The sequence below is a fragment of the Berghia stephanieae genome, chromosome 7 (assembly GCF_034508935.2).
Source record: "Berghia stephanieae isolate SIO BIC M18660-M18661 chromosome 7, UCSD_Bste_1.3, whole genome shotgun sequence".
In the NCBI taxonomy this organism is placed as follows: Eukaryota; Metazoa; Mollusca; class Gastropoda; order Nudibranchia; family Aeolidiidae; genus Berghia; species Berghia stephanieae.
Genome location: NC_088366.1, coordinates 45,740,381 through 45,750,935, shown reverse-complemented (window position 1 = coordinate 45,750,935; position 10,555 = coordinate 45,740,381). Strand labels below are relative to the sequence as shown.

The following is a 10,555-nucleotide window of genomic DNA, read 5'->3' as shown; positions in this document are numbered from 1 at the left end:
GAGGGGGGCGGAGGGGAGCGAAAGGTTGGTCAATTATTTTACTATCATTGATGAACGATTTTAAGACACAGTCGTGACGTCACTTCCCTCGTAAGAGTCTGCTCCCCAGATGCTGTGGAGTGGGTTCGGTGTTGGAGCGACAAACTATGATGATGATTGCTTGTAAAATAAAGGGCAACAAGGAGAGTATTGTTATGAAAATAATTTAATTCTAAAAACTTTAACAACTTTAAAGTTAACTTAAAGAAGAGTTTTTATCGGCACCTTTCGTGAGCGGAAAATTTATTAGAAGGGGTTGGAGGGGAGGGGGGGGGGGTGCGAAAAGCTTTGGGGAGAGTATATATTGAAGGGGGGGGGGGGGGGGGGGGCGAGGTGGCCAAGTGGTTAAGGCATTGCACTGTGACCCGGATGTCCGGGGTTCGAGCCCCGCTTCACACACACACATACACACACACACACACACACACACACGCACGCACAAATGGTTACAATCACCACATTCAAATTATGTCTGATGCCGACAGAAAATGTATGGGTGGATGGTGGGATGTGGAGGCAAGGAGATTCGAAAATAGATTAAAGAAGCAGTGAGTTATAAATGAATGAGGAAAATGGGGATGGGGGGGGGGGGGAGTGCAGAGTGAGTGCAGCTATAAAAAAAAGGGGGGGGGGGGGAGGGGAAGGGTGGTAGTGGTTTAGTGGGACGATTTGTTGGTGAAACAGTAGATAAAACAGGGGACGAAGGCAGAACTCCCCGATTTAACTGCGATGATGATATGATTTCAACATTCACGATAAAGACTAATATACACTTAATCTTCTGCTCCCTCTTACCAAAAATTAAATTTAATAATTAATGTAATTCCATTCTATTATGATCAACTTATGAAAATGTGTAAACACGAATTGAGTTTTTCAACTGCTAAAGCTGTAGTCGATTGCCACAAACAATATTGCTTGGAAACTGATGACTCTGAACAGGGAAAAAGTCAAAGACCCACAAATGACTCCAAAGTGATTCTAAGATAAACAAACCACCTTGCTGTCGCGGATCAACCAAATGCTAGGCTGAGGGTATGGTTTTTGTTAAAGGCAGGACTTCCATAGTTTTACAGCACGTTTATTAAACTACTTAATGTTTTAGCGATTCTGGTATGCTTTTACTTTTACTTTTACCAAAGTAGGCTACCTACTACAATTCTACAAATTCAAATACAAACAGTAACAGTAACAGGCTAGGGCTAGGCGGCTAGGGCTAGTAGAGGGGCATTGCAACTAATGTAAAAGTATTCTCTTCCACGTTTGCTTCTCCTTTGGCAGCTCGTAGAAGCCCCACAAGTTTGAGGACAAGTCTACTGTCCACATGAATGTGTAATAGTAATACCTAGTAATAATAATCAATCACGATTACATTTATATTTATACACGTCTCTGGTAGATAGGGGACATCCACAAGACAGCTGTACAATGACGTGTATCGGTGGCTTCCCCTAAATCATGTCCATCAGATCAGTTGCAAATTCATGTTTAACAGTGACAGAATTCTAACATTCATCAATCATGTCCTCAAACCTACCAGTCGGTCTGATGGATTCTAATATATGATATGTCACTAGCCAAAATTTGAAAGGAAACCAAAAAGAAAAGAATCGAGGATGGATTCGAGTATAGATGATTCAATGACTTTGCCATATTCCTTCATCAATATTGAAAAGGGTCATGAGGTCATAAAAGTATAAGGTGTTTAGTTGTCCATGACAGAACATCGTCTTCCAATGCTAAATTCCCCTTTCAACCAATTGTCAGCTTATCAAGATGGTGTCCAGTCAGGGAATTATCAGTCACACATTTTGGAGTCTTATACTTATACTTATACTTATACTCGTACAAGGATAATGATTTGAGTTGTAAACTCATCATAAACTTGTTACAGTTTTCTTACGTCCAAAAGTAATATATCTACAACATTTGATTAGTTTTAAACTCCTATTTATTATTTATCCGTGTTGAAATAATTTTTTGATTAAGGCCTATATTGTTGAAAAAGAAATATTAGTGTCAGGTTACCTACATAGAATAGAATATCAATTCACATCACATTGCTCTCATCTTTTCCATTATTACATCATTGTCATTGAGTCGACTTTGAGTACCATTCAGATTCAGATACAGAAAGATGTAGCGCCAAAAGTTTCAATTTTAAATCCTGTAATTTTCACGGTTCAGTGTATGTTTCAGTCCATAATGTCTATACTATCATGTTATACAATGCACAACTGATTTAATCTTGTGGAAAAATTGAAACTAAATTGGACATGAAATATCTCGACAGAAACCAGGATAAACAATGAGTGTGGGAATCTTATGACTCTGAATCAATAATAAGATATGAAAATAAATAACTTTATGCAAATGACATGTGTCTTCCCCCCCCCCCCCCCCCCAAAAAAAAAAACCCCAATAAACTTCGGTTTACTCTATTCTTTAAAAATAAAATCTGATGCTTTTTTAAAATGAAAATCTTTTTCAGTGACGAATGCTTCAATTTCTGAATCAGCAAACTTTGAAAATTTCAAAAGCTTGGAGAAAAGTAAAAAACCGTACTGGAGACAGAAATAAAGCTGATATTTTATGCCATCAATTTGTGTGTGGAACATTTGGTATCAAAGGTCAGCCCAGCATGGCCAATCCCAAATTGATTGTTTTTGATTTGGGTAAGTTTTAAGTCATTTTTCTTTAGCTTCATTTCACCTTTGACCTTTAACAGGGAGATTAAATTTTTTTCAGCTCATTTTGCCCCCCCCCCCCCTCCTCTTCCCCCCAATTAAAATGGAAGAGAAGCTTCAATTTAATTCATGAAGACATGTTGTGGACGTTTCGGGTTACCCCTTCGTCAAGAAAAATGCGATGAATGAAATGCTTAAGACACTTTGTAAATTCTTTAATGAAATTGAAACTTTCATTCTATCTGGGGGTCCCGAAAGCTCAGTTGGTAGAGCACTCGCTTTACACATAAAGGGACCGAGATCTATCCTGGGGGGCAGTCGAGATTTTTTTCTGACCCACCTGTCCACCCAGCAGTGATTGGGTAGCTGGGTCTGTTAGATCTAGCAGAAAGTACTTTGCAATAGACTAGCGTCCTATCCAAAAGATAGCAAGTAATTGATATTGTCCTTTTTCATGCTGTAGAAATCGGGATAAACTCTGGCTCCATGGGCCTAATGGTTCTCCTATCCTCCCAGTCTGTTAGACTTAGCGGACAGTACTTTGCAATAAACTATCATCCTATCCCATGGATAGCAAACAATTGTTATTGTCCGTTTTCACGCTATAGAAACCAGGATAAAGTCCAGCTCCATTGGTCGAATGGCTCTGAAGGACTACTTTTACAATTTGAGTCTGATAGCAGCCGTTGTTTTACTCTAACAATGTTTACATTTTTGTCATTTCAGATTACACGCTTTGGCCATTTTGGGTGGATACCCATGTCACTCCTCCATTCAAAAAAGACCCGTGAGTCAATTTGTAAGGATAAGATAATTGCACTTTACTCACATCCTCTCAACCGTACTCAGGTGTAAAATGAGTACCTGGCTGTTAACAGCATTGTCCCTGTCAGAAAAAAAATTGTAAGATCGTCTAACAGGTGTCATGTATCGTTCTACATGTTATGTGTTGCTGTTGGTCAGGGACCCTTTGTAAGTGCTTTGAGCACGTTTAGTGGATATTGCGCAATAAAAAGCTCAAGCTCAAGTATGTCAGTTTGTGGTTTTGTGGTATGACACTCGGCTTTAGACTGGTAGGTCCTTTGTTCGAATCCCCTCAATCAATGCAAAGTTGAGTCCATTGGTATAAGGATCTTCGATTTAATTCTCTCACTGCATTCAGCTGTAAGTTGAGTGCTTGGTCGGTAACAACATTGCTTTTGTTGGAAAAAAAATTGGTTAGCACTTTAAAGGCATCATGCCTTGTACTATGGTGAGGGCTGCTGTTGGCTTGGGACCCCTTGTTAAGCACTTTGAGCACATTTAGTGGATATTTGCTATATAAAAGCTTAATTACTTGTGTTTGATGCTTTGTTGGATGGTGAACACCCAAAGCGTTCAATCGGCTTTTATGTAATTATTTCTCTAGTGCGGCTATGTGGTCTTGTGGTATGACACTCATTTTCGGATCAGAGGGTCCTTGGTTCAAGCCTCTCTCAGCGCATGGTTGATTCCTAAGAAAAGACACTTTACTCACATTCTCTCACAGAACATAGGTGTAAAATGAGTACCTGGCTGTTAACAGCGTTGCCAGTGAATTCCTACATGTTACGTGTTGCTGCTGGCTGGGGACCCCTTGTAAAACACTTTTAGCATGTTTTATGGATATTGCGTGATATAAAAGCTAAAGTTTTTTATTTAGTTTGTTTGTTTGTTTGTTTGTTTTGTTTTGTTTTTTTTTAAGTTTTGGGATAATTGTATGGGGTATTATTCTTCCTGTTTTACATGGCATCATTTCATACAGGCTTTTTTTCAGATTTTTATCTTCCTAGATCAGTTTTGTTCTTATCCTTGTTCATCTTTCAGAGATGGCAAAGTTCGTGATGCAAGAAAACACCATGTCACCTTCTACCCTGACGTTCCACAAATTTTAGCCAAACTCCATCGTGAGGGTTATCAACTTGGCATTGCGTCCAGGTAAGATTTCTATTGAATGTAAGTTATATTTTATATATATATATGACATTATCAGTATCAGTCGGAAGGTGAAAGTTTTGAATTTGCATTTTTTTGCATTTTCTGAAAGAATTTGCTCTCCAGAGCATTTTAATCTTTATTTGATGAAGTTATGGTCAGATGTAGGAAAGATATCCAGCATCTTTTCTCAAATTTCATACTTTTTCAACTTGACTAACTGTAAAAATATTTAGAAGTGAAATTATGCTTTGATATTTCCTGAAGATGTACAAAAAGGGTTGATTTAATCATTTATGACAAGAACTCATTACAAGAACTAACTAAACTTGGCCAAATCTCAGTTCAAACCTTTTCACCATCTTTGGACAACATAGGCGATTCCTTTTAACATCAGATGTCTGTTTGATGAATTATCTACATTCCTTCATGAAATTGACCTAGTGATAACATTTATCGTTACCCCAGGAAAAGGCGTAATTCATTATATTGTTCCATCAGGCTTTCTTCAGGTAAAGACTTGATAAGAATGTATGATGATGATGATGATTATGATGATGATGATGATGGTTATGATAATAAAACTGATATTAATCTTCTTCTTCTTTTCTCTCTCTCTCTCTCTCTCTCTCTCTCTCTCTCTCTCTCTCTCTCTCTCTCTCTCTCTCTCTCTCTCTCTCTCTCTCTCTTCTCTCTCTCCCCCCCCCCCCCCCTCTCTCTCTCTCTCTCTCTCTCTCTCTCTCTCTCTCTCTCTCTCTCTCTCTCTCTCTCTCCCCCTCTCTCTTTTTTTTCTCTGTCTCTCTTGGCTCTCTTTAACACCCCCATCTCTCTCTCTCTTTTCTTTGTCTCTCTTCTCTCTCCCCACTTTCTCTCTCTTTTTTTATCTCTCCTTCCCCCTCTCTCCGTTATCTCTCCACCACAGGACAGGCGCCATCAGAGATGCCGAAGACCTAATCCGCCTGTTTGACTGGGATAAATATTTCCACTTCCGACAGATTTACCCAGATTGTAAAATTTCCCATTTCAAGGGGTGAGTGTGGAAGGTTGACATACCTGCCATCCCTTCCGCTTTTGGCGGAATCATTCCTATTTTCATTCTTCCTTTCCGCTATTGTCTCTAAAATTCTGATCTCCAAAAATGATGATGATGGTAAGAAGAAAAAAAATAGAGGAAAGGGTGGGGGGGGGGGGGGGGGGGGGGGGGTTAAAAGGGTGAATTTTTAAAAATAATTATTGCTGGAGGGAATTGCACTCCTTCCCCCCTCTTCTTCCCCATTCCATTACCTCCCACATTTGATATGCAGTTTGCCAGCTGTGCCAGAACATTTTCTTTATGTATTTGGCGCCAAAGCTTGTGGTCATTTTGATAGTGGAATTTTCCATTTGTGATAAATTCCTATATTATTTTTTGGTCTCAAATTCCTACCTTCTGACTTTCTGATTCCACTTTTGGAATGTGAAGGGTTGGCAGGTCTGAGTTGAGATGCGCAACTGTCACTGATCTCGTCTACTACTACTACTACTTCTTCTTCTTCTTCTTCTTCTTCTTCTTCTTCTTCTTCTTCTTCTTCTTCTTCTTCTTCTTCTTCTTCTTCTTCTTCTTCTTCTTCGTCTTCTTCTTCTTCTTTATAGACGATCATTTTACATTTGATATCCACATGAACACAAGAAAAAAAAAAAGCAACAACAGACAACACTTTGATTTTCAGTGCCGTTACAAATCCGTCACACAGAAGGAAACAATTCTCATAAACATGTTGAGGCATCCTGATTCTGCAGTGTCGGGTGACAGGTAGTTCCAGAGTCTTATTGACAGATAGAAAGAATGAATGTTTGTGTGTCTGTTCTTGCATGTGGGATAGACATTTTGATTTATGATTATGTCCCTTGTTATGGATTTTGGGAGGGTGATTGCAATTTGATTTTAAATTATTTAGTGGATGGTTGTGATTTTGTCCCTCTTTCTGCGTGTTTTTATTTTAAATCGAGCTTTTATATAGCACAATATCCACTAAACGTGCTCAAAGGGATCCCTGGCCAACAGCAACATTTAACATTTAGGATGGGACATGACACCTGTCAGGTGATATTACAATTATTTCGGACGTAGACAACTCTGATAACCGCCAGGTACTCATTTTACACCTGATTAGGTAAGAGAATGTCAGTAAAGAGTCTTCTCTAAGGACTCAACTATGCGCCGAGTGAGGCTCGAACCCAGGACCTTCCGATCCGATAGTGAGTGTCATACTGCAAGACCACATAGCCATGAAATAATGAACCCTGTCTATTTTCCTGCAGGCTCCACAAAATGAGCGGCATTCCGTACAAGGACATGTTGTTCTTTGATGACGAACACAGAAACATCAAGGATGTATCCACCTTAGGCAAGTCAAAGAGTTGAACTGAACTTTTATATATTTTTTTTAACGCACTCAAAGCGCTTTACAGGGGGTCCCTGACCAACAACTACACTTAACATGTAGGATGAAACATGACGCCTCTTCGGTGATATTATGTATTTTTTTCGGACAGAGACAACGCTGTTAATGCCTAGGTACTCATTTTACACCTGATTACAGTAGAGAATTTGAGTAAAGAGCATTTTCCAACTATGCGCCGAGCAAGGCTCGAACCCAGGACCGATCCGAAAGTGAGTGTCATACTACAAGACCAGATAGCCGCACAAAAGGGGAATTGAAAGGAAAATGGAAAGAAAGCCCCTTTTGGGACAGTCTAAAACTCTTGTTGTTGTTGAAGGTGTAAACCAGGAGATAGTGAGTCACCCTGTGGAACGTTTTATAAACTATTTTAACAGTATTCATTAGAACAACATAAATGCTATCGTTGTCATCATCATCATTAGTATCTTATAGTAATGATAATTAAAATGATAATAATAATAATAATAATAATAATAATAATAATAATAATAATAATAATAATAATAATAATAATAATAATAATAATAATAAATAATAATAATAATAATAATAATATAATAATAATAATAATAATAATAATAATAGTAATAATAAATAAATAATAATACAATATAATATTGTAAAGCACTTTAAGCACATTTGGTGGATATTACACTATATTAAAGCTCAATTTTTAAATAAAATAATAATAATAAAAATAATAATAATAATAGTATTAATATTAGATGATGATGATAATGATGATCCTCCGACATCCATTTCAGGTGTGACTTGTATGTTTGTACCAGATGACGGAGTGACCAACGCGTCCTTCAAGGAGGGTCTGGAGTTGTTTCAAACCAATCGAGGGTCAAGGTCATGATTTTTGCCTGACCTCTAATCTTGACAAACTGCGACCCACTGTCTCACCCCAGTATTAAGTCAGGACGGATCACAACACAAAAAGTGAATTTAACACGAAAATTATGAGGAAGTCATAGTTTTTGGGGTTTTTTCCCTTCTCAATGAAAGAAATTGTATTATTTTCTCCACCACGAAGATTAGAAATTCACCCCAAGCTTTATATTATCTGACATGGCGTTTTTTTTTTCCCCAAAAAAAATCCCACATTTTGAAAATTAAAAACAGCAAAATTTGCAAAAAAATTTGCAAAAATATGCGATTAAAACCCTACGGTAGTTCATGAAAGAGAAAGGTATTTGTTTGTTTTTGAGGATTTCACGCTTCTTGCAACAAATGTAACGTCATATCAGTGCCATTAAAAAGGAAGAAAATGGGATAGTAAATTCATGTTTTCCACAAGCTATCAATTTAAAAGAAGAAAAAAAATCCGTCTTTTTTTTTTTTGGCCTTTTTTTTTATTATTATTATTTTTGTTTTTTGTTTTTTTATTTACAAAATCTCGAAAATTTGCAAAAAATTGCAGATTTTGCAGCTCCAATGCAAATCAGTGATATTTTGCGATTTTTTTTGCGGCCGCAAGTGATGAACAAAACTTACATGCCAGATTTATTGTGATAGACTATCATCCTATCGAAAGGGTAGCAAGCAATTGCTATTGTTCGTTTCACACTATAGAAACTGGGATAAACTCCGGCTCCGTGGGCTTTGAAGGACTACTTTTTGGGGTTTTTTGTTTTGTTTTTTGTTTTTTAAAAAATATTTATGTATGTTAATTCAATTTCCAACGGTGAGTTCATTCTGACTTAACACTGGTTCGATTCTGTGGGTCACATTTATAGATACACCGTTGGTGTTTTATAGTCATTATTTATTATTTATTAGGGGAATTTTTAAACAACGATCTTGTTAACTTTCAATAATATTATAATGGAAGAAATACATTTAACGCTGTCTTTCATCGTTGTGGTGTACAAAGATCATTTAAATCAGCCTAGTTGTGTGTGATACAGTTCTAGATAAAATAGAAATAATGGGGAGATGAAAAGCTGTCTAAAAATTTAAGGGAGTTTTGTAGTGATGATGATGGACACGCGATGATGATGAACAAAAGTGGTGATGCTGACACGTGTAGACAAAATTTGTTCTTATGTTTGATGATTTTACTGTTTAAATAAACATTTTGGAATAGAAGGAAGTGTCAGTTTGCTGACATGGCGGTTTTTTGCACAGAAAAAAAACCCTAAATTTTTGCAAGCTAAAAACAGCTAAATTTGCTATTTATTTTCCTAAAAACCCATAATTAGTTCATGAAAGAGAAAGGTATTTGTTTGTTTTTAAAGATTTCACAAATTCGAGGTCATATCAGCACCAGTAAAAAGGACAAAAATGAGATATTAAAAAAGAAACTAGTCTTGATTAATTATCTTTTACGTTCTACACGAGCTATCAAATTAAAAGAAAAAAAATCGTTATTTTATTTTATTTTTTATTTTGCAGCCGCAGTGATATTTTGCGTTTTTTTGCAACCGCAAGGGATGCAAAAAAACTGCCATGCCAGGGTTTGTAAATGTGTTCTGTTGTATTCTGGAAAGACACTTATAGAAAATTCATCCTTCAAATATCGATTGATTGATTCTAGTGACCCTCGTCTTGTCAAACATTCTCAAACCTGGGATTTCAATGATGACTTTGGGAGGTCCCAGGTTTGAGCGTTTTGCCAAGATAACAGTAATATTTTGATCAATCGATACTGAAGGATGAGTTTTTTGGCCAAAATTTTAAATACATATATTATCAAAAGATGGCCATGTTGTAATAGTTGATATGTTTATGTATTGTATAATATTGAAGTTTTTTAGTCATAAAATCAGTATTTGTATTTTTTACAAATTTGATTTAAGATCTCGCCATGGACATTTTAACCAAAATGATATTTCGTCTTGGATGTTGATAGAAATTAGAGATTGGTATTTTGTACGAGTATTTGATATTGTGTGAGTGCATGTGAGTGAGTGAGAAAGAGAGAGAGAGAGATCTTTTTACAATCAATACTTTTTAAAGATTCACGAGTCTGTTCAAATCAATACATATATTTGATAATTTCTAACGCTGAGCCACGCTGCCCCTATGGTGATTTGAATGTAATTCAATAAATTCCCTTTATTCTTAAAGTTTTATCTTTTTACGTCATAAGGTGCAATACTATTATCATATTTTGTTATTCTTAAATTGAATTTGTGTCACTTTTCCATCAACACTTTTGTCTAACCATCATATGTTTTGTTTTATATCACTGCAAAGCGCTTAGGGCCTGTGACAACGGGGTAACGCGTTATATAAATGCCATTTATTATTATTTATTCATTCCTTGGGGGAAACTTTGTTTCAAGGGGGTCTTCTTCCAAGGGAAGACTGGAAATAACCCAGGCATTAGCCGCAAACTGAGATAGGTCGAGGTGACTTCTCCTAAGAAAGTACTTTATGGTAGATTAGCCTCCTATCCAGTAGGGGGGGGGGAGTTGCTGACAT

General features: G+C 36.8%; 1 protein-coding gene across 1 annotated transcript; it reads left to right on the top strand.

The window, feature by feature from the left end:
- The first annotated feature begins 926 nt into the window (after positions 1-926).
- LOC144977353 (magnesium-dependent phosphatase 1-like) lies at positions 927-10,197 on the top strand. The gene is made up of 7 exons (XM_078922454.1): positions 927-1,074; positions 2,531-2,714; positions 3,453-3,513; positions 4,572-4,682; positions 5,602-5,709; positions 6,981-7,066; positions 7,888-10,197. Exons 2-7 carry the CDS (start codon positions 2,537-2,539, stop codon positions 7,983-7,985), a joined length of 642 nt encoding a protein of 213 aa, XP_078778580.1. The 5' UTR covers positions 927-1,074; positions 2,531-2,536; the 3' UTR covers positions 7,986-10,197.
- The last annotated feature ends 358 nt before the right edge of the window (positions 10,198-10,555 follow it).

Bases quoted from the DNA above. Each gene is read 5' to 3' on its own strand.
- LOC144977353 (XM_078922454.1), top strand. From the start codon at position 2,537: ATGCTTCAATTTCTGAATCAGCAAACTTTGAAAATTTCAAAAGCTTGG. The intron at 3,514-4,571 runs GTGAGTCAATTT...TTCATCTTTCAG, and splicing joins CCTCCATTCAAAAAAGACCC to AGATGGCAAAGTTCGTGATG. The intron at 5,710-6,980 runs GTGAGTGTGGAA...ATTTTCCTGCAG, and splicing joins AAAATTTCCCATTTCAAGGG to GCTCCACAAAATGAGCGGCA.